This window comes from Sitophilus oryzae, unplaced genomic scaffold, assembly GCF_002938485.1.
Source record: "Sitophilus oryzae breed Bouriz unplaced genomic scaffold, Soryzae_2.0 scaffold_1576_pilon_pilon, whole genome shotgun sequence".
Taxonomy (NCBI): Eukaryota; Metazoa; Arthropoda; class Insecta; order Coleoptera; family Curculionidae; genus Sitophilus; species Sitophilus oryzae.
Window position 1 is genome coordinate 272,113 of NW_022146254.1, and position 23,592 is coordinate 295,704.

Consider the following 23,592-nt stretch of genomic DNA (forward strand, 5'->3'; position numbering starts at 1 on the left):
ACGAATCGCCCATCATATGTGTGATAGCCTGATAGCATAGGATGACGTGGCGTGGGGTGGCGTGCGCCCTAATGTGTACGCAACACATACGCACAGATCTTATGACTTATGACGTGAGGTGGCATGGCGTAGCGTGGCTTGCCGTGTTAATAGTTAAGAAAAACAGGGAAAATTAAAATTAACTTATCATTTTATTTATAGTTGAACTATTTTTAAAAAGAAATATAAAAATAAAACACTATTATATTAAATAAATAAAAGTTAAAAATGTATTATGCAAAAGTACTATTTTTTATATCTGAATATATAATATTTACCAAGGGCGGATACAGGAATTTATTTTAGGGGGGGGGCCAAAGGTAGAATTTGCTTTTTACGGCGCCATTTTTAACCCAAAAGCCTAATATTTTACTCAATTTACAGATTTTAGGGGGGGGGGGGCCGGGCCCCATGGGCCCCCCTCTGTATCCGCCACTGATATTTACCTAATATTTCTACAATATTAACTGTGATCTGCTGTGATATTAATTTATAACAACCTTAATAGGTATAGTCTATCTAACGATTCAGGGAAGATTTCCACAGACGACATCCAAAAAAAAATGTCAGAAAATACTATTTGTCTGTGAATTAAAACGACAGACACAACTACCACTGTCAGTGATCTTGGTAACAGTAAATTTAATTGAACAGTAAATTTAGTTACGCATTTGGGCAGGATATAAACAAATTAAATTAAAAAATTAAATTAAATTAAAGTGCACCATAGTTAAATGGAAGTATAAAACATTTAAAACATATTCATAAATCCATTTAATTTAGGTAAAAAACTAGTACAATATAATTACTCCATAAAACATTTGGAGCACACATATAAAACTATTTTGTATATAAATTGTAAACACAACTTTTACATATCTGAATCAAAACATTACAGAAAAAATATTAAATTAACAAAAAATCATTTTTACATTAAATAATAATCAGTTTTAGTTTCCAGCTAGTTACATATTATACTAGACCATTCTTCTTAACTTCCTAAAATATAAAAGATTATTTACAGATATACGCATTATTTTGAAAATAATATACATACACTTTTAATGATGCGTCCTTCAAGTCTTTTGGCCTGGCTGCCCTCTTAGGTCTAAATAACAATTAGAATTAATTTTTACAGTGTGTCAAAAAGTTTCCAACAAATTTTTTTATTAATGAGTTACTGAAGAAACTTTATGTGGATTTACTTAAATTGCTACTATGATAATCTGAAGACTACACGGGAAAAACTAGAGATATTAGAGCTTGGTTATTTTGCCGTGCATAGGCAACAAGCATGCATCTTGCAGTTAGTATTACATGTAGTAAATGTATGTATTCTAATAAAAACTTAATTTAACTATTAATTTTCTTCCTACAACAAAAAATAATAGTTTAGATTTAGGTCGATTTATACAACCTTTAATTTGACATCCATGGTTTTTCCCCTGTTTTGTTGTGCATCTTGACATTTTTATTTCGGTTTTTCAGAATATTGCGGTAATTAAAACGATATTAATTTAATAATTCAAAATTGGTAGTAATGTATATTTCTCTAATTATTCAACCGGAAATAATATATTTCTTTAAAAATTAAAACGAACGGGGACTAATTTAGTGTTAGAATGTGTTGCATTTTTCTCGGCTCCAATTAAAATAGACAAAGCTGGTCTTTCCCGTATATTTTTCGTCTGATCTAGACAAAAAATAACATCTCTCCAAAAAAATCATTTATGGGTATTTCGCCACTGCACTGCAAGAAAATCTACAAAATAAAATAGTTATTTTTTTTTTGTAAACACTTCTGCGTTAAACTTAAAGGGACACTGCTTGTCAGAAGTTATGTTTACAGTTATACAAATTTTAACAAAGAAAAAAATGCTTAACGTTTCGGAATGTTTACCTCTTTCCGTCGTCGGAAGCAAAAAATTCCAAAGAATAAAGAAAAAAACGTTTTAAAATATTTAAATTCAACTATTCGAGAACACTTTACTGTTTGAAAACAGATACGTCTACAAGAAACCGTTGACGTTCTGTTAAAATCAGATTTTATACATATACCGGGTGGCGCCTCTCACACGCCGCGGAGGCTCCAAGGAGAACGACAGTTTGTATTGAAATGAAATTTTGTGAGCATATGTAGGTTAATTCAGGGCAGTGCCGTAAATAGGGCGGTGCCACCGGTGCCCAGGCACAGGGCGTACACTCTGGGGGGCGCAAGAATGGCCAGACCAGGCAGGACTCTTATTTTTACTCCTGATATGATTGCTAATTATCCAGCTGAAGAATTAAAAAAACATGCCACTGATTTGAGTATCAAACATTCAGCACATATTAATGCTACTGAATTTTGGGCTGAATTAGACACTTTAAAGAGTCAAGTTGAAACGACTATATTATTTGATAAATGTGACCGTAGTTCAAGTCTGGGTCTTCTTAAAGCTATAGTCGAACTAGATCTAAAAGAGATGTTTTCCAATGTAGTAGTCGCTATAAAGATTTTTTAACAATGCCAGTGACTCTAGCTTCCTGCGAAAGATCATTTAGTAAGCTTAAATTAATAAAAACTTAGTTGCGGTCGAAGATTGGTTAAGAAAGGTTGACCGGCCTAGCGATTTTGTCGATTGAACGCGACATAGGACGGTGCCTGTCGTATGAAAAGTTATCAACGATTCCGCAATGAAGAAACACATTTATATTAGTACATATATGGTACATATACAAATATTATACATATTATTTATAATTATATATTGTATTTATAATTTAGATTAATGACAATATGAAGTCTACATCAGATATAAAAATTTTACAATGGAATATTCGTAGTGTTAATTCAAATCGTGCTAATTTAATCTTATTAGCAAATGAAGAGTCTCCAGATATAATTTTCTAAATGAAACATGGCTAAAATCCAATCAAAATTTTGTTTTATCATCATATAATATAATTCGTCAGGATAGGGAAGATGGATATGGTGGAGTGGCAATTTGCGTCAAAAAGAATATTATTTTTTCTAATTTAAGAAAATTTAATTCAGAAGTTGCTCAATTTATTATTATTAAAATTGCTGATTTAATTTTAATTAATATTTATATTAATTCAGATAAAAATGTTTCGGAAGATCTGTTTAAACAACTTTTAGATGGTTTAGATTTAAATAAAATTATTATTATGGGAGATTTTAATTCCCATCATCCATTATGGGACGAATCTCCTATTAATAGGGGCGGAATAAGGCTTGCAAATTTTATTATAGAAAATGATATGGTTATTTTAAATGATGGTTCTAGAACTCTTGTGCAAAATCCGAATTCCAGTTTGAGTGCAGTTGATTTAACAATTGTCAGTAGCGCATTAGCTATAAATTCTAACTGGAAAGTTATTAGTGATTGTGGAAATAGCGATCATTATCCTACAATTTTACAATTAAATTTATCAAACAATTTATATTTAAAAAAAAACTTTTGTAAATAGTTATTGTGTACGAAATTGTAGTAAAGCTGATTGGCATCTTTATCAACATAAAATAGCTGTGCAGTTAATCGAGAAAGATAGTACTATTTTAGATTATAATGATTTGTCTTTTATTATGAATAGAGCTGCTGATGATGCCATTCCTTTGAAAAAATGTGGTTCTTATCATAAAATTGGAAACCCCTGGTGGGATGAAGAATGTTTTCAGTGGGTTCAAGACAGAAAAAGAGCAATTAATGTTTTCAATAATGTTCCAACTTTGACTAATTTTATCAATGCTAAAAGATGTATTGCAGTTACGAGAAAAAAATTAAGATCAAAGAAAAAACAAAATTTCAATCTTTTTGTGAATTAAATAGGGAATCTAGTATTTCATATGTTTGGGAAAAATTAAAAATTTTCTAATAATAACAGCAATTCTAATAGTTATAACATTTCAGATGATTTAAAACAACAAATTTTTATATAATATGTCTAGTATATACATAGATCCGAATTTTACACTGTCGCCAACATATATAAATAGTAACATTCCTCCATTCACTAGTCAGGAATTTAACTATGCTGTTCAGGATAAAAAAATTTCTGCACCTGGCATGGATGATATTTCTTATTCCATGTATAAAAATTTACCATTGATTGCTAAAAATTATCTTCTTAAAATATATAACAAATGTTTATTTGAAGGTGTGTTACCGGATTCGTGGAAGAAATATAATATTATTAATATCTTAAAACAAAACAAAAATCCTACTTTGCCAGAGAGTTATAGACCTATTGTATTATCTTCATGTGGTGGCAAAATTTTAGAAATTATGATTAAAAAAATCGTTTAGATTGGTTTTTGAGAATAAAATTGTGTTTACAAATGAACAGGTAGGTTTTCGTAAGGGTAGGGGGAATATATGATAATATTGCTTATTTATCTACTTTTTTTTGATGCCTTTAATTCGTCAAATTCAGTTATTGCTGTTTTCTTAGATATAAAATCTGCATATGATAATGTTAACATATACAAACTCTATAATTTGCTTATTAATTTACAAATTCCAGTAGAATTATCTAATTTAATTTTTATACTTTTGAAAAATAGATTGTTATTTTCCAGAAAATCTGATGGTTCCTTCTTAGGTCCGGTTTTAGCAACTAAAGGTATTCCGCAAGGTTCTCCATTAAGTACTATTCTTTTTTAATATTTATATTTCAGAACTTTTAAAAATTATTTAAATGTAAAGATTATTGGTTATGCGGACGATTTGGTAATTTTTGTTAAGGGTTCAAATATACTTGAGATGTCTGAAAAAATTAATAATGCTTTGGAGCTTGTAAATGATTTTCTTATTAATAGAGATCTTTCTCTATCTTTGGAAAAATGTGAGGCAGTATGGTTCACTAAGGGCAAACGGAGAGATCAGCCACCATTGATTCGACTTGGAAATCACATTATTCCATATAAACATAATGTGAAGTACTTGGGCGTTATTTTTCAAAAACATTTAAAGTGAGATTTGCATATTGAAAATATTACTAATAAGGCTAAAAAAGCCTTAAATGTTTTAAGGGCTGTTTGTAGAGTGTGGTGGGAAGCTGATCCTTGTACCCTTTTAATTATTTTTTCTGCTCTGGTGAGATCTCATTTGGAATTTGCAACAATTTTTATTAAACCAACTAATAAAAAAAATTAAATAAACTAGATGTAGTATTTTTTGAGGGTTTACGTATTTGTCTACGTTGTATGAAATCTACTCCTAGATTAGCGTTGTTGGGAGAATCTTCTATGATTGATTTAGAATGTAGAAGAAAAATACTTGTAGGCAAATTTCTGTCTAAATTGTTAACTTTACAAAATAATCCATTAATAAATTTAATTTACAATATTAGAAAAACTGTTAATCCAATTTATATTAATAGTAATAATGTACCTTATGTGGTCTCAGCTTTACATGACTTTCTGCCTTATATTGATAATCTTTATGTTAGTCAAAATTTTCCGTGTTATGAAGTTAGTTTTAATATTTTGAATGATTCTATTAAATTAGTTGATTGTCAAATTAATAAACATGATTTTCTATTAAGGAACAATTTTTGTCAGTATCTGAACGTTTTAAAATTCTCATATTTTTATTTTTACAGATGCATCTAAAAAGATAATAGAACAGGATTTGGAATATATATTCCATATATAAATTTTAAATTTTCTTCGCGACTACCTGATTCTTTAAGTATTTGTAAGGCAGAAACCATAGCTATTCATGATGCAGTAAAGTTTGCTATTAAAAAGAACTTGCGTAGTGTTATTATCTTTTCTGATTCCAAAAGTTAGTAAAAATCTCTTTAAAGCATCTGCTGATTATTGGACCTTAAGAACCAAACGTTTAATTTGTTTAGCAAATTCTAATGGTTTTGACATCAGGATTGCCTGGATTCCAGGTCATTCCAATATCTTGGGAAATACAGAGGCAGATTTGTTGGCTAATATTGGAAAAGATTTAAATATTCCGAAATCTATGGAGATGGATTCAATAGATATTTTTAATTCAATTAAAACTGATATTTTGTGTAATTATAAGGAAAATTGGAAATTTCGTATGAAAGAAAAAAAGCATGTGTATTTTAATATTCAAACAATCTTCCCAGATAAACAATGGTTTAAAAATTTCCAGTATATAGATAGAAGACATATTACAACGTTAATTAGAATGCGTACAGGCCATTGCTTAACAAAAAACCATTTATATAAAATTAAAGTGAAGGAAGATCCATTCTGTGAGTGTGGCTCTGTTGAAGACCTAAATCATATCTTTTTAGAATGTCCTATAAATTTTTTGTTTAATTTGGATTTATATCAAAAATTTATTGAAATGAATTTCCTACTCCACTATCAATATTTACAGTTTTGTCTAAGCCAAGTGAAAAATTAATAGAAACTATTATGATATTTTTAAACATTAATAGAATTAAATTATAATGCTCAACTTTCTATTTTTATTTTCTTTTTTGTTTCAGTTTCCGAATGCAGTCTGTTTGTGTGACCTCTATCCTATGTGCCTTTTTGTGTGATATAATCTTCCTTTCAGCACGTCATTTATATATTTAATAAATAATAATAATAACATTTTACAGTCACAGGTCACAGGTTACCTTCATAGAAGTTAGTTATATTAAAATTTACCCATTATACATTTTACTCAGATAAGAATCAGTGGCCTTGATATGGTTTAGAGCCAGTCAACATCTTGGTCACTCCCAAATTGAGCTGGCGGTTGCCTTGTAGCAGAGCCATTATAAAAAAAGGAGAAGAGAAGAACTTTGTTTTTTTCAAAGTGGCAAATAAATTTTTCAGAATGTCAGCGTGACATGAGTAGAGAAATGGGGGACCGGTATCGTAGAATATACTGCCCGAAATAATAAAAATGTTTTAAATCGTATTCAATTTTATTGGAATCAGCTGTACAGGGTGGGTCAAATTCGACGCTTTTAAATGGAAACATCCTTTTCTATAGGAGATAGACAAAAACTAATATGGGTGTCTGGAGTTCAATTTTTGTCAAAAACATGATGGTGAAAACCGCATATCGATATCTGGTACCGTTTCGGAGTTACGGGGTGTTTTTCAAAAATATGCATTTTAAACAAATCGTTGTAACTTTTTTGCTATGGAAAATTTTGTATTTTTATGAAAACATTTCCAAAGCACCTTTTTACGTAGAATTTAATGGTTTAAATATATTTTTTTTTAAATTAATAATTTAAGATTTATCAACAGAAAATTTGATTTTTTATATGGGACACCCTGTATATTTTTAATTTATTGTAAATAATTTAAAATTACCTTTCGAAAAATATAACACACTTGATATTTTGCTCGATTCCTCTTCGAGATATAGAGTATATAAAAATTCGCCCGCTTTAAATAAGTAGGCTTTGAACGGCACCGGCTGTAATACAAAAAAATTTTAGCTGTGAGCATCAATTAAAACGAAAATAATATTTGCTATGAGAGATGCAGAATTTTATAACAATTTAAAAATATATTTAACCAACATCAACACATTTAAACTATCTAATAACAATAAAAATAAATAGCAAACCAAGACATGATATTTTGCTACAGGTGTTCAAACATATCGACCGTCTTCTGTTATGGACAGACGGGGCAGTTTTGAACATTTCTCGCGGAATTCATTAACTCAGTGGGGGTGAAAGATACCCTCTCATAACTGCTAAGTATTTCTAATTCTTGTCTAGATTATAGGGAAGAATAAGGAACCTTTATTCTTCCGCAAATATATACATAGGATTAGATCCATGGGCACTAAGTCAGGCGGCCTCGACGGACAACGGCTGGGATCTTGGTTAGCTATTCAATTATTCTTGAAATTGGCTGCAAAAATTTGCTATAACTTCAGCGTTCAGAGGCGGTGCGTCGTCTTGCTGGAAAAATATGTTTTTCGAGTTCCATTAAGAGCATTTCATCAATAAGGGGTCCAAAGCCTACTAGTTAAAAGTGGCGAACTTTTAAAAATTCTGTATTTCGAAGGGGATTATAACAAAATATCAAGTGTGCTATATTTTTGGAAAGGTAATTTTAAATTCTTTTCAGTTAATTAAAAATATAGAGGGTGTCCCAAATAAAAAATATATTTTTCTGTTCACAACTCTTAAATTATTAATTTTTAAAAAATCATATTTAAACCATTAAATTCTACGTAAAAAGGTGCTTTAGAATGAACGTTAAAAAAACGGTAACAGATATTAATGTGCGGTTTTCACCATCATGTTTTTGATGAAAATTGAGCTCCAGACACCGATATTAGTTTTCGTCTATCTCCTATAGAAAAGGGTGCTTCCATTTAAAAGCGTCGAATTTGACCCACCCTGTACATAGCATTGCTCTAGGATACCTATAATATCTAAAAAATAACAAGCGGGCGCAGTTATAGAAGCTCGCACAGGGCGCAGAAACTGCTATTTACGGTACTGATTCAGGGCACTGTTTAAAAATATAGAGAGTTCTACAGGGTGTCCCCAAAAAAAGTTACATATCAAAGTTGTGTTTTTTGTAATGGAACACCCTATATATTAATTGATTTTCGGATTCTAGGAGAAAAATAAAGGTAAGTTTTATAAGAGAAGTATATAACTAAAATGTAAGGTTTTTGACATATTTAACATTTTCTAGAACTAGTTATAATTTTTTGTCAGTTAAAACAAAAAAAAATCTCAGGAATTTGCCGAAAATGCAAACTTATCCTACATCAGAGAGAATTGATATGATTCTATTAGTTGGTGAATGCAGTGTGCATTCACCAATTAATAGAATAGTTAAATGCTCCTGATTTTATCTAGTCTGGGTTTTTTATGGAGATATGTTAAAGACAGTGTTTAAAAAACTCGACTAACTAGTGTCGACAGCATGAGATAAATTATTGTAGCTGCTTTTTCAGGTAGAACTCCACATATGCCTTTTAAAATGAAAAGATCCTTTTGAAAAGACAATCATTTTATGCAGTTAACAGGAAAGGAAGCATTTTGAGCATTTGATTTCATCCAGCTAATTTTTGTCGCATAATTATAGGTTTATATCTAGTTTTAATTCTGTAATAATTAAAATATGTTTTAAACGTGTATTTTTTTATTACCCTTGAGTATTTTACTCCACAATCTTTAATTTTTGTTAAATTAATAAAAGGTATTCACACAGCCACCTAGATTTTTTCAAATAATAAAGATTTACTGACGCAAAATCATAAAAATTTAAATATCTGGGAAAATCTTTGTCTGAGGGGTAAGCAACCTTAATAATATTTTGAAGATATATAAATTCCCCATTGAACACCGGAAAAATATACTGGGTGTTCCATTTAAAATAAAGGAGTAACTTGCTTTTAAATGTACTAACGTTTCATATTAATTTTGTCTCACCCTGTATAACTTTTCGGGTTAAATTGCAATTTAGTTTAACATACAATGGTTACTGTAATTAAATATCAGGCTATACAAGGTCAACTAAAATTTAGGTAGCTGTTATCGAAATTTAAAATTTACTCTTTATTTTCACATAATGTGAAATATGTCAAAATCATCAGATTTTAGGTATATGCTTCATAATAAAACTCACCTTTATTTTTTTCCTAGAATCCGAAAATCAATTAATATATAGAGTGTTCCTTTAGAAAAAATACAACTTTGATGTGTAACTTTTTTTGGGGGCACCCTGTATAATTCTATATATTTTTATAAAATGCTTTCAGTTAACCTACATATGCTGCCAAAATTTCATTTCGATATAAAGTACCGTTCTCCTTGGAGCTTCCGCGGCGTATGAGAAGCGCCACCCTGTATTTTAAATATTTTTTTTTGATACAGGGTTGTTCACCACATACGACACGGAGTATTGTAGCTAAAGGATGAGATTTTTACAAATTGTAAGTTTGGGGTTCGTTGAAGGACTATTAGAGCTACAATTTAAAAATATTTTTACAAGATACAGAGTGTCCCAAATAAATAAAATATATCAAAGTTTTATTTTTTTAAATGGAACACCCTGTATATTATTACATTTTAGTTTCTACGATTAAAATAAAAGGTAAATTTGATTAAGGTTTATTATACTTAAACCTTACCGTTTTTGAAATATTTTCAATTTTGTGAAATTGCAGTAAAAATTTTAAAAGCTTCATTTCTCCAAGGGGTATCAATGTTTTTAATACTAAATATTTAATGAAGTTTATTTATTGATCAGTTATTGTGTTGCAATAATAAAATAATACTACCTTATACAGAGTGTCTAAAAATTTATTTTAAATAATTATTAGCTTCAAACGTCAATAACTTGTTTAATTTAAATGGAACACCTGTATATTTTACGAGAATCAGATGCACAATTTAATTGTCTATCAAATTATATTATACCATTTTTACCAATCTCTTTAAGTTTCCGTAGAAAATGGATTTTCTTATAATTTAGAACTTATTTATCAATATACCCATGGACTATTGACATTTTAGATTATTTTTAAAGATGTACCAAATTTTTAAAGAGTACAGATACTAATATTGTCGATATAATTCGTTTATTTCATTAAAAATAAAAAAAAACTGTTTAAATATTTGTTAAAGAGGACCAATTAATATGATTCCAGTATTCAAACTACATTAACTGACTGTTTGCGTTGATTAATAATAATTGCTCCAAATACTAATAAACTGAATTTTGTATGGGCATTAGACAGTGTGATAAAAGTAACACCTTAAAATGATATTTCATTTTTTTAATAAATGCTTATTTATAACAACAGAGACTTTAATTTGATAACTTATTATTATATTGATTTCTGACTCAAATCCACATTTATTTATAATAATTTATTAACGAACACAATTAAGTATGTAATTAATTAGTATATGGGCGGAAATAATGGTGTTATATTTAATTAATGGTATACTCTTTTATAAAGATTTAAATAGGTTTCTTTTTGCATACAAATGGGCTAGTAATATTATCGTTTTGCTAAAAACGATAATATTACTAGTCTGTACATTTTGTACATTTGTTGTTTTAAAAACAATCTAAAATGTCAATATTCCATGGATATATTGATAAATGAGGTCTAAATTATAAGAAAATGCATTTTCTACGAAAACTTGAAGGGATAGGTAAAAAATGGTATAATACAATTTGATAGACAATTTAATTGTGCATCTGATTCTCCTAAAATATACAGGGCATTCCATTTAAATTAAAGAAGTTATTGCCGTTTGAAGCTAATAATTATTTAAAATAAATTTTTAGACACTCTGTATAAGGTAGTATTATTTTTATTATTGCAACACAATAACTGATCAATAAATAAACTTCATTAAATATTTAGTATTAAATGAAGCTTTAAAATTTTTACTGCAATTTCACAAAATTGAAAATATTTCAAAAACGGTAAGGTTTAAGTATAATAAACCTTAATCAAATTTACCTTTATTTTAATCGTAGAAACTAAAAATGTAATAATATACAGGGTGTTCCATTTAAAAAATACAACTTTGATATTTTTTATTTATTTTGGACACTCTGTATCTTGTAAAAATATTTTTAAATTGTAGCTCTAATAGTCCTTCAACGAACCCCAAACTTACAATTTATAAAAATCTCATCGTTTAGCTACAATACTCCGTGTCGTATGTGGTGAACAACCCTGTATATATATAATTTAAATAGTTTTTTTTACTTCCCACTTAGTTATTTTTTTTGCTTCCGACGACGGAAAGAGATAAACTTTCCGAAACGTTAAGCATTTTTTTCCGTTAGGCAAATTTGTATAACTGTAAACATAACTTCTGACAAGCAGTGTCCGTTTAGGTTTAACGCCAGAAGTGTTTACAAAAAATAACTATTTTATTTTGTCGATTTTCTTGCAGTGCAGTGGCGAAATACCCATAAAGGATTTTTTGGAGAGATGAATCTGCCACATAGGTATAGACATTTTTAAAAAATAACATGTTAGACTGAAGTTTTTCTGTTCTATATATAAATGCCACAAGATTGGTATATTAAATTTACATTTATTTTATGTTTTATGATTTAGGAGACACTGAAAAAAAATATTTATAAGAAATTATTCGTCTTGTATTTACTGTCTTTTAGATCATTAGAGTAAAAAAAAATATTTTTTAAATTTTCTACAAAATACAAAATATAAATAAAATGTTGGAAACTTCCTGTATAGTTACAAAACATTTCTCTTAATACTTTTCTATTCTACGTTTTTCGACCGAATAACCCTCCATTTACCAGATTTGGTAAAACAGGATAAATTCACTCTAGGTTTTTACCACTTTTTAAAAAATGACATTTTTTAAATATGAATTATCATAGTCATAGTCACATACAGGGTAGCCCATCGAAAACGTTCCGCAAGGCATAACGGCCAGGGTATAATTTTTTTCATAAAATCCAAAAACACGTCAATTTTGTTTGTGAGGGGGACAACTTTTGCCCCAAAAATGATTGCAAAATCTTCAACCCTCTGAGCGGGGGTGTCATCCCTCAACTTTTTTCAAATGGGAAGGGTGGTCAAGTGGCGCCGCAATGAAAAGAGCTTTCTATTCTCTATATTTCCCCGCCTCGTTTTTGAAAATCGGTCGAGGCATTGAGAAAATATGAAGGATTGAAATTTGAAAAGTTTATTTAAACATTTATTAGAGTAAATGATAAGGATAAATTCCTTCGACCAATTTGAGTTTTTTTCTTATTATTTCTAGATGTTTACGCATTTTTTCACTTGCCACAAGGTTGAACGATCAAGTGCGGTAGTTGCTAGATAGCTGTTCTGTGACTTGTGCGTTGAAGTTCTTCTCAATATCGTTAAACTGACCTACAATAGAATTTCCAAAAATACGAGCCCACACGTTCAATTTCTGAGAGTTTTGTGTGTTCACCTCGTGAAAAACCGTGGGGTTGTCCTCAGCCCAGTACCGACAGTTGTGCCGATTAACTACATCGTTCAAAAAGAAAGTACACTCATCCGAAAAACACACATTAAATAGGAAATTATTATCATTCGCCACTCGTTCACTCATAGTTTCACAAAATTGCAAGCGACGATCAAAATTGTCTCCGTTGAGTTCTTGTACCACCTGAATTTTGTACGGGTGGAACTTGTGTTTTTTTTAATATCCTTTGGACAACTGTACGATTCACGCCGGTCTCATTGGCTAATTTTCTTGTACTGAGCGTACTATCCATGGCAACTTGGCCCAATACGAATACCTCCATAGCTTCATTTACTACAGAATTTTCCCCCTGCCTTTTTTTTTCATAACAAAACGAGTTTCTCGAAATTTTGCTACTAACTCGCGAACAATTTTGCCATAAAGGTGTTTGTCAGGATGGCGTTCATTCAATATCTGCGCAAACCGATTGCCACATTCATTATTTTTAAAAAAAAGTTCGATTATTTCCACTTTTTCTGCAAGTGAGTACACCATAATAAATGTTAAAAAGTTAAACGATATTGAGAAGAACTTCAACTCATAAGTCACAGAACAGCTATCTAGCAACTACCGCACCTGATCGTTCAACCTTGTGACAAGTGAAAAAATGCGTAAACATCCAAAAATAATTAGAAAAAACAGCAAATTGGTCGAAGAAATTTACCCTTATCATTTACTCTGATAAATGTTTAAATAAACTTCAAATTTCAATCCTTCATATTTTCTCAATGGCTCGACCGATTTTCAAATGGGAAGGGGGGTCAAGTGGTACCGCAAAGAAAAGGGCTTTCTATTCTCTATACTTTCCTGCTTCGTTTTTGAAGATCGGTCGAGTCGTTGGGAAAATATGAAGGATTGATTAGGATAAGGATAAATTCCTTCGACTAATTTGCTGTTTTTCTTATTATTTCTAGATGTTTGCAATCGGGTTGCGCAGATATTCAATGAACACCATCCTGACAAACACCTTTATGGCAAAATTGTTCGCCAGTTAATTGTTTCGCGAAATTGGTTCCGTTATGAATAAAAAGAGGCAGAGGGAAAATCCTGTAGTAAATGAAGCTATGGAGATATTCGTATTGGGCCAAGTTGCCATGGACAGTATTCTGAGTACAAGAAAATTAGCCAATGAGACCGGCGGGAATCGTACAAGTTTCCAAAGGATATTAAAAAAACACAAGTTCCACCCGTACAAAATTCAGTTGGTACAAGAACTCAACGAAGACGATTTTGATCGTTGCTTGCAATTTTGTGAAGCTATGAGTGAACGAGTGGCGAATGATAATAATTTCCTATTTAATGTGTGTTTTTCGGATGAGTGTAGTTTCTTTTTGAACGGTGTAGTTAATCGGCACAACTGTCGGTACTGGGCTGAGGACAACCCCAGGGTTTTTCACGAGGTGCACACACAAAACCCTCAGAAATTGAACGTGTGGGCTGGTACTTTTGGAAATTCTATTATAGGTCAGTTTAACGAGATTGAGAAGAACTTCAACGTACAAGTCACAGAACAGCTATCTAGCAACTACCGCACCTGATCGTTCAACGTTGTGGCAAGTGAAAAAATACGTAAACATCTAGAAATAATAAGAAAAAACAGCAAATTGGTCGAATTTATCCTTAATTATCATTTACTCTGATAAATGCTTAAATAAACTTTTCAAATTTCAATCCTTCATATTTTCTCAATGACTCGACCGATTTTCAAAAACGAAGCGAGGAAATATAGAGAATAGAAAACTCTTTTCATTGCGGTGCCACTTGACCCCCCTTTCCATTTGAAAAAAGTTGGGGGATGACACCCCCGGTTAGAGGGTTGAATATTTTGCAATCATTTTTGGGGCAAAAGTTGTCCCCCTCACAAACAAAATTGACGTGTTTTTGGATTTTTTGAAAAAATAAATACCCTGGCCGTTATGCCTTGCGGAACGTTTTCGATGGGCCACCCTGTATGTAATTTATAACAAAAACATTTGTTGCGGACTTTTTAGCACACACTGAATAATTACTAAATAAAAATTATACTTAACATACCTGCCTGAACTCTCCGAAGAGACCGATTCGGGAGAACTGGGTACGCTGAAAATAAAATATTGTTTAATTGAAAACTTTTAATTAGGTGAAAATACCTGTTTTTATTAGTTTCTATTGAACTTCTACTGTCAACTTTTAACTTTTTAAATTTATTTTCAATATTTTTTCGTCGTTTGCGCTCCATACTGTCCTTAGAACTTAGACTGTTTTTACTTAATCTTGATATAGCAAAGTCCATCTTTTCTAAGATTATAGTAGGCGACTTAGTAAACTCCTGACTAAAATGGACAGTTACTGTAAAAATACTGTCTGAAAATAATTAGTTCTTTATTAAAACATACGTTCTAGGTCTCTGTGTGTTGATGCTGTATTTATTTCTTATTTTATTACTGGAACTGTTCCTGGAAGACTTTGGAGATTCTTTTTCTGAATCAGACTTTAGTGACTTACTAGACCTAAGCTGTCTGAGTTCAGAATCTACTAATGGAGATATAGGTGATATATTTCTAGTATGAGATAATCTGAAAATAAACTGAAATGTATCCAGGGTAGCCTAGTTTTACAAAACAGCAGGCAACAGACATTAGCAGCATGCTTTTTATGACTAGCTTCATGAAGATGTATTTTTTAATAAAATTCTCTATTATTTTAAATAAAATCGCCTGTTTATATCAGATATTAGTATGTATTTATCCAACTATACAGGGTGCTACAAATTCGAGGTACGAGCATTGGTATCTCGGAAACCGTAATAGATACGAAGATGGTTAAATTGGGGCAAAGTTGCGCCTTGTGATGTTCACCAAGATACTATCAAAAAAGTTTTTAAAATTTCAAGGATTGCTGAGTTTTTTGGAAAAAACGATTTTTTTTGAAAATCAATTTTATTTTTTCCTGTCGTTACTTTTTAGAAAATCAAAAAACTAATTGCATATTCTCATAGCCACTTTATTAGGGCTATCTGACAGTATTTTTAGATTTTCAAATTAGCTGATAATTTGTGTGATACAGAGGCCGACTTAATATTTTTAAATACGGACCTGCATTTTTTATTTCAGTTTTTGAAAGAACTCGGTCTCCTGAGTACAATGATATGCCACACTTTATACTTTTTTTGTTTTGGGTACCTTAACATCAACAAAACTATTTAATTATTATTTAAAATATTTTCAAGTCCGACCCTGGTTTCTTAAAATATTTAATCTGATTATATTCATTGCAACGATATTGATCAGTGCAAATTATCATTGTATAAGGAAAATCGAGCCAATTGAAAGATTCAAATAAATAATATGCAGCTGAGCAATTTAAAGATATTATTCTTAACTTTTTTTGCTGTGAATTTGAAATTCTCAGTGTACGATCTAACAATATGCGTAATATTAATCGTAGTTATTATAAATAAATCACCTTCTACGAACTAGTTTCCAATGCTCTACATGTTCGAAAGGGTTACCACCTTGCCTATTGCAGAAATTTATTATTCTTTCAATTTTATTTATAGCTCTTTGAACATATCTTCTTCTTATACTTCCGAATGCATTTTGTACTATTTATTGTAAATGTTGAAAAATATTGATTTCACTTTTACAAATGACGTCAAGTAATGCAATTATTTTTTTTATTGAATTTGATTTTTCGTATTCAATGTTTTACCCCACATCATAGTTAAGTTTGAAGGCTTATCAATATTGTAACGATGAATAATTTAATTATTGAAAAAACAGAGCCGGACTTGAATTAGTTTAAATAAATTTTGTGTTCAAATGTCCGAAACAAAAAAAAAGTATAAATTGTGGCATATCATTGTACTCAGAGTTCTTCCAAAATCTAAAATAAAAAAATACAGGTCCGTATTTAAAGAAATTAAGTCGGCCTCTGTATCTCACAAATTATCAGCTAATTTGAAAATCTAAAAATACTATCAGATAGCCCTAATAAAGTGGCTATGAGAATGTGCAATTAATTTTTTGATTTTCTAAAAACTAACGACAGGAACAAATAAAATTGATTTTCAAAAAAATCCGTTTTTTGCAAAAAACTCAGCAATCCTTGAATTTTTTAAAACTTTTTTGATGGCATTTTAGTGAACATCCCAAGGCGGCAACTTTGCCCCAATTTAACCATGTTCGTATCTATTACGGTTACCGAGATACCAATGCTCGTAGCTCGAATTTGTAGCACCCTGTATAATATGTTTTGATAAATAATTTATGTCTGAAATAGATGTTTATTCAATATTAACAAACCACAATAATTACTTTCATAAGTTAAAAAATACTAAGAAATTTAAGGAGTTTATTATCTGAGAAAGGGTTCTGAAACAGCAAAAGGAATGCGGGCAAAAAAATCGCTATACAAAAGCAAGATTTCTCGATATTGCCATATTTAATATATTTTTAGTTCATCCCAGCATACATAATTATACGTATACAGGTTGTTAACTCGATAGTTACTTATAGGGGAACAGAATGGCAACACTGCCTATTGAGAACGCTTGCATTATTAATTTTCTGCCGACTCGTCCCGTCGCGTCGTCATCGGGCGGGCGGGCCGAGGTTGCCATATTTCAAACATAAAGCTCTTGCCGCGAGTAATAAACAAATTAACAACCTGTATATGCTAAAACTTCATTCAGAACCTCCCAATTAGTGGAATAAATTAGTGGTTTCAATTACACTTTATACTTTTTACTTTACGATCTTTCATAATGTCTAAAAAACACAATTAAAATTAATAAAATATCTAGCAACAGCTTGTGGTAGTCTGTTGTATCCAAAGATATTTATCCATAGAGAAAGGATAATATTTTTTTTTTCTAATTTATTAATGACCTCAAAACAGTACAGTAACTAAATACAATTTTTATAAATATACCTAAAACTTTACCAAGTGAGATTATACAATAGCAATTTCAAAAATAGGAAGTCACATTATAACAATTTTATATATATAAGTTCAATTTATAACAAAGTTTAATTACAGTTTGGTTTTGTAAAAGTATTTTAATTGTTTACTTAGTTTTGTGCGTTCTTCATTTTGGATTGTAGTTGGAAGATCATTAAATGTTTGGACACTTCTGTATATTGGAGAGTATTGACATGTTTTTGTAGCACTATACCTATTTCTGTATGTTCCTCTAGTTCTTGTATTATATGAGTGATAGTCACTGCTTTTATTTAATGCAACATTTGTTTTAATAAGTTTATTTTTTATGTAATAAATTAATTTAGATTGTTCATATTGTTTTATTTGTTTAAGATTTAAAAGTGGCACTTGTTTATATAACTGCTTAGTAGGAGTTCCATAATTAATAGAAAAAATAGTCTTTATCGCTTTGTTTTGTGCTCGTTGTAGCCGTTCCATCATGTATTCACTTGCAGTTCCCCAGCATGGTATTAAATATCTTAGGTGAGGCTCTATCATACTGTTATAGAGTTGATATTTTGTTGTGGTATTTAATTGATGAGCGCACCTTTTTATTTATTTTTTTATTTAGCTTATAAAACAATAGACTTTTGATTTCTAACCAAAATTTTTCTTGAAGGGTGATAATCAAAAGCCAAAATGACATTCCCCGCAAATTTTGAAGTATAATTAGTCGAAAAATCAAAAGTTTGTTAACTTTTTCCGCTAATTGAAAATTACTACCACTAATTATGACGATCCGAATGCTTACATTAAAATTAGGTGAACAAACTTCTAAGACTAATTGAAACTACTAATTTATTACACTGATTTCGAGGTTCTGAAAGAAGCTTAAGATTTATTAATTTAACTGATTTCCTTCATTCTGCCCATTATAAACATATATATTTCCTATAGATATCATCCGCTTTGTGTAAGCCGGCAACGCTGAGAAAATTCATCATGCATCCTAGATTCAGCCAACCTGATTGGTGGAGATTCTCTCACGTTTTGTTGTCACGCGGTAGCCATGCTCATATCGTTTTCCTATTGGTCATTTGTACTCCTAATTTTAAACCCCTCCCCGGAAATAGTAACTAATCGGAATATCCAGTGGCGGTGTTATTATATTGTATTTTATACCTTTAACTTGATTTGTGTATTTTATAATTATTACACGTTTTCAAACAAATATTACTATATTTAGGAAATCACCAAACAAAATGTAGATACATTATTTAAAGTAAAATAATATTATAAAGTTTCCTGGAAAATATTATAGAAATCCATATTTTATGAATGAAATCGGCTATGTTTTTAGAAAAATTCGTTACCCTTACCATTACCCCGTTGTTTCAGATCCTTTTGTCACACTGTATTTAAAGTATACAGCCAGCAATAAAGTGGGTCTCAAAATGAATTTAACAAAAACTAAAATAATGTACAACCAACTAGTAGACAGAAAAGACATTCTAATAAATAACACAACACTGGACATAGTAGAATATATATATTTGGTAAAACTAATACACAGCTCGGGATCTCTACTACCAAAAATCAACAGAAGAATTAAGTTAGCATGGAGTACTTATGGAAGAAACTCAATCATATTCAAACCTAGAATACCACTTTACCTAAAGAAGAAAACATTCAACCAATGCCTACTACCAGTCATGACCTCCGCATGCAAAACTTGGACACTTAAAACGGACATTATAAAGGAGATGCAAGTCGCACAACGCTCAATAGAACGAAATATGCGGGGAATAACCAAGAAAGACCGTAAAAGAATAGAGTAGATAGGACAAAAGACCCAGGTAATAGATGTCAACCTAGCAAGGACGGACAACAGATGGACCACAAAAATTACAGCATGGTATCCACGAGCAATTAAGAGACATAGAGAAGACCAAACCTGAGATGGAACCATGATATTAGGAAATTAGCAGGGATAACTTGGGCCCGCATAGCCAACAATAGAAAACAAAGGGTCCGACTACAAAGAGAGTATCTAAATATGTGAGGGACGCTACACCATAATTGGAAACGGTTGAAAAAGCAGAGAATGATGATGATTTAAAGTTTAATGACCGATTAACCTCTATTAATCATCTTCATGCTTTTTATTGGCATTCCAAAAACAGTTTCAAATTGTGATAAGAATATACTGTTAAATCATGTTGAAAAAACTGTTCAAACAATGAGGATGAATTAATAATTAATAAATTTAGCTTGCTTAATACTTTGTACATATTTAGTGCACAGACACAGAGTAATTATATTATAGTATCTTAAAAATACTGAGCTATTGTTTCGGAAGTAATTCAAGATGAAACTTACTCTCTAAAAACTTCTAATTTTGATCTACTTCCAGAGAGATCTTCCCTTTTTATATCACCCAATGCCGATAAGGTTGGGGTTGGCAAACGTTGAATTTCGTCGACAGTCTAGAAAAAAAAACCGCATTTATATTTAAAGTACATTTACGTGATGTCAACAAATCTATTACAGTTGGCTCACAAAAAGAGGCTTCATATTCCATTCTAGTTGAATTAGTACGTGGCGAAAATATCATTATGTCAGTTTGCATTCTTTGTCTTCCTACATTGTCTGTATTTTCTACTACAGTTGTTTCAACATTCAAATGCGTATCATTTACATTTGCTGTTGTTGAACTACATGTTCTGTTTAAGGACTTTTCAATATCTCTAGCTGACAAAGGACTCAAACATATTCTTATCTAAAATTTTTCTGAAATTAAAACCATAATCTTTTATTCGAAATCCTCGCTGTTTTACCTCGCTAAAACGAGATTGCTGATTTATTTCAGAGAAGTAACTTTCTTCAGGAATGACACTCAACTGATCCCTAGTAATAAAAATAAAGTAATGTAAAATTAAAATATTTTCCAATTTCTAGCACTTATAGATTAAACAGAAGTGGCCAATTTCTAATGTTAAATAGAGCCCATACCGGGTGCGTCTCAAAAGTGGCTCACCCCTATATATTTTTTTATTTTTTCAGTTAAAAAAACGAGATTTGGTATGTTAGTATATGACATAAATTAGGATTGATTGACGTATTCAATTGTTTTCTGTCACTACCTGTTTCACCAGAAATGACTACAACTACTGATTTTTAAATGGCACCGTCGGTATTTATTTTACTTTATTCGATAGAAAATAACATTCTGAACAGAATGATATATGTCACCTTTTGACATTTTCGCTTAAAACAAAACTGAATTTTAAATTTCAATCTAGAATGCTAATGCTGTGTTAAAAACACTAATTTTTAATCAAGGAGTCTTGGAAAAATAGATTTGATTGTCTAATTTTATTCGTGTCTTGTCCTGGCCTACTATAAAAGATATCTACCCAAATCGTATTTTTAATCATATTTCAATTTTTTCAAATGGAACGAGGGTGGCTCATTAGCATATTTGGAAAAAGCATTTTTTTAAGAATACTTTGGTACCACAAAATTGGTATTTCGAGTCAAATTGTCGTTATGAATCGCATGTTTCAATTTCAAATAAGTGAAAATGTCAAAAGTTGACATATGTCATTCTATTCAGAGTGTCATTTCTATCGAATAAAGCAACAAAACACCGAGGGCACTTTTCGAGACGCACTCGGTATATATATTTTTGAAGTTTAGAATTCTATATACAATTCTTAGTATGTCATATATTTATTTGCAGATCAAAAATATTTAATTTTTTTCAGTATTCATGGTTCTTTCTCATACATTTAGTAAATTAATTGTCTTTCAGAAAATGGCTTATTCTACTAAATTTTTTACAATAATTTAATACGTTTAAATTTTTAAATTTAATAAATATTATACAAGGTGCTTATAAAAATATTAGAAATATTATGTTACTAAAACTAGAAAAATGAATTTTAATAATAAAAATGCGTAAATGCAATAGTTTCTAAAACTTAAATTACTTACAGGAATTCTGATGTCTCTCTTGAGGTGCCCTCCATATCATCATCTAAAAAAAAATATTAAAAATTATCAAACTGAACTAATATTACAAGCATTATAATACCATTAGGGGGTTCACGAGAAAGATAATCAGATCGTTCATTTCTTCTTGTAACTGAAACATTTTCATCGACCTAAAAAAATCCTAGAATTATTTTTGCCAACTAAATTATTATTTTAGTGCCTCAAAATTATCAGTATCATTATAATTTTCATTGGAATATGATGTCGATGGGATACAAACATCTCCATTTGTATGATTATTTGATACAACAGTTGATTCCGTAGTTGTAGTATTGGTAGTACTTAATCTAGTAAGTGAAACTCTGGGATTCAAATTCAGCACCGTTCCATTCACAGTGTGCGGCTGAACAGCATGTGTTATTGCTTTAGACTGTCTTGATGTAATACCTAGAAATTGAACATATGTTCAAATTTAATTACACAAAATGTTGCATAATGTATTAGAATGACTCTAAATACCCTATGATCAAATAAAAACGGCGTCAGCGATGGCTATGAAATGAAGATCGCTGTCATTTTATATGTAAATTTATATGGGAAATGTCATCGATCGTCATTTCCAAGCCAACTGGACGCCGTTTTTATTCTATCATACGATAGATTATATCCAGGGCTGCAAGCTGATAGAAAACTTCAGTCTTTTTTTGATTTAAATCATTCTAATGACGTAAGTCATTTGATTTTAAGTCATAAAACTTATAGTTTAAATCTTTGGTTTAAGTCATTTAAAAAATTATTAAGTCTATTCCAAAATTTAAAAAGTAAGTAATTAAAAAAAGACTTAAATCCACATAATAGGATTATATTTGTTCATGTAAACATTGTAAACCCTATTAAAGGAAATATAAACTTACTTTTTTCAGAAAAACTGATACTATTATAACGTTGACAATTTCCAGTTACATCCAAAAATAAGTTTAATATGTTAACTAAATTTGGAGTACAGCTCTTCATATTTTCTGTTAAATTGGTGAAAGCCGACTGAACACTCTAAAATAATCAGAAATCACAAACAGAACTAACAATTAATTAAACAACAATGTAATATTTTACATTAAACTTTGATTGCATTTGCAATAAATCTGCTTGTAAGGAGTAGATTTGACTTCTCATTTCGGCATTGTCCTGAGTTAATTTCGTATTTAATTTGGTTAAATCTAAATTCTTTGTTCTTAAGGCATTCAGTTCTATAAACAAAACTAATTTATTGTAATAATCGGTTACAGCTTCAAGAAAAATTACCAAGTTCCATTTGTAATGACAGTGAGCTGCTTCCCTCGGTTTCCCGAAAACTATTTTTAGATTTTTTCTTCATATCCTTTATACTTGGCATGTTAGCAAATTATTGAAGCACTAATTCCATTTTATAAAATAAACTGAAAATAATAAAACTATATAACTTGAAAACAATGCTTCAAAACAGCTTTCTCCTTTCTCTGGCTTTCTGAAATTTTAACCTTAACAATTTTTGACAATTTTGACGGTTAAAAAAATTAGAGTATTTTAAACTTTAAAGTCCTCCTCAGCTTTTGCTTCTGGAAAAATAAGTAATAAAAAGTACGTGACAATTTGTACGGAGAAACAGGCAGAACATTAATTTTAAAATTTACTAATAGGATATACTAGATACGT

General features: G+C 30.3%; 1 protein-coding gene and 1 long non-coding RNA gene across 2 annotated transcripts; one reads left to right on the plus strand and one right to left on the minus strand.

Annotated features, from left to right (window-relative positions):
• Positions 1-798: 798 nt before the first annotated feature.
• LOC115879229 lies at positions 799-23,589 on the minus strand. Its single transcript, XM_030895931.1, has 14 exons — positions 23,203-23,589; positions 23,014-23,147; positions 22,815-22,950; positions 22,121-22,347; positions 22,001-22,070; positions 21,901-21,943; positions 20,742-20,811; positions 20,453-20,683; positions 20,284-20,390; positions 15,378-15,557; positions 15,132-15,314; positions 15,037-15,081; positions 1,097-1,147; positions 799-1,038 (listed from the first exon to the last, which is right to left on the minus strand). Exons 1-14 carry the CDS (start codon positions 23,291-23,293, stop codon positions 1,017-1,019), a joined length of 1,590 nt encoding a protein of 529 aa, XP_030751791.1. The 5' UTR covers positions 23,294-23,589; the 3' UTR covers positions 799-1,016.
• Positions 5,839-6,795, plus strand: LOC115879230. Its single transcript, XR_004049677.1, has 2 exons — positions 5,839-6,279; positions 6,520-6,795. It is a non-coding gene; the product is annotated as an uncharacterized LOC115879230 (long non-coding RNA).
• Positions 23,590-23,592: the final 3 nt, after the last annotated feature.

Excerpts from the sequence above, each read along its gene's own strand:
- LOC115879229 (XM_030895931.1), bottom strand. The coding sequence starts at position 23,293 with ATGCCAAGTATAAAGGATATGAAGAAAAAATCTAAAAATAGTTTTCGG. Across the intron at positions 20,812-21,900 it reads AGAGAGACATCAGAATTCCT|GGATCAGTTGAGTGTCATTC; the intron begins GTAAGTAATTTA and ends TTTTATTACTAG. Across the intron at positions 1,039-1,096 it reads AAGGACGCATCATTAAAAGT|GAAGTTAAGAAGAATGGTCT; the intron begins GTATGTATATTA and ends TTTATATTTTAG.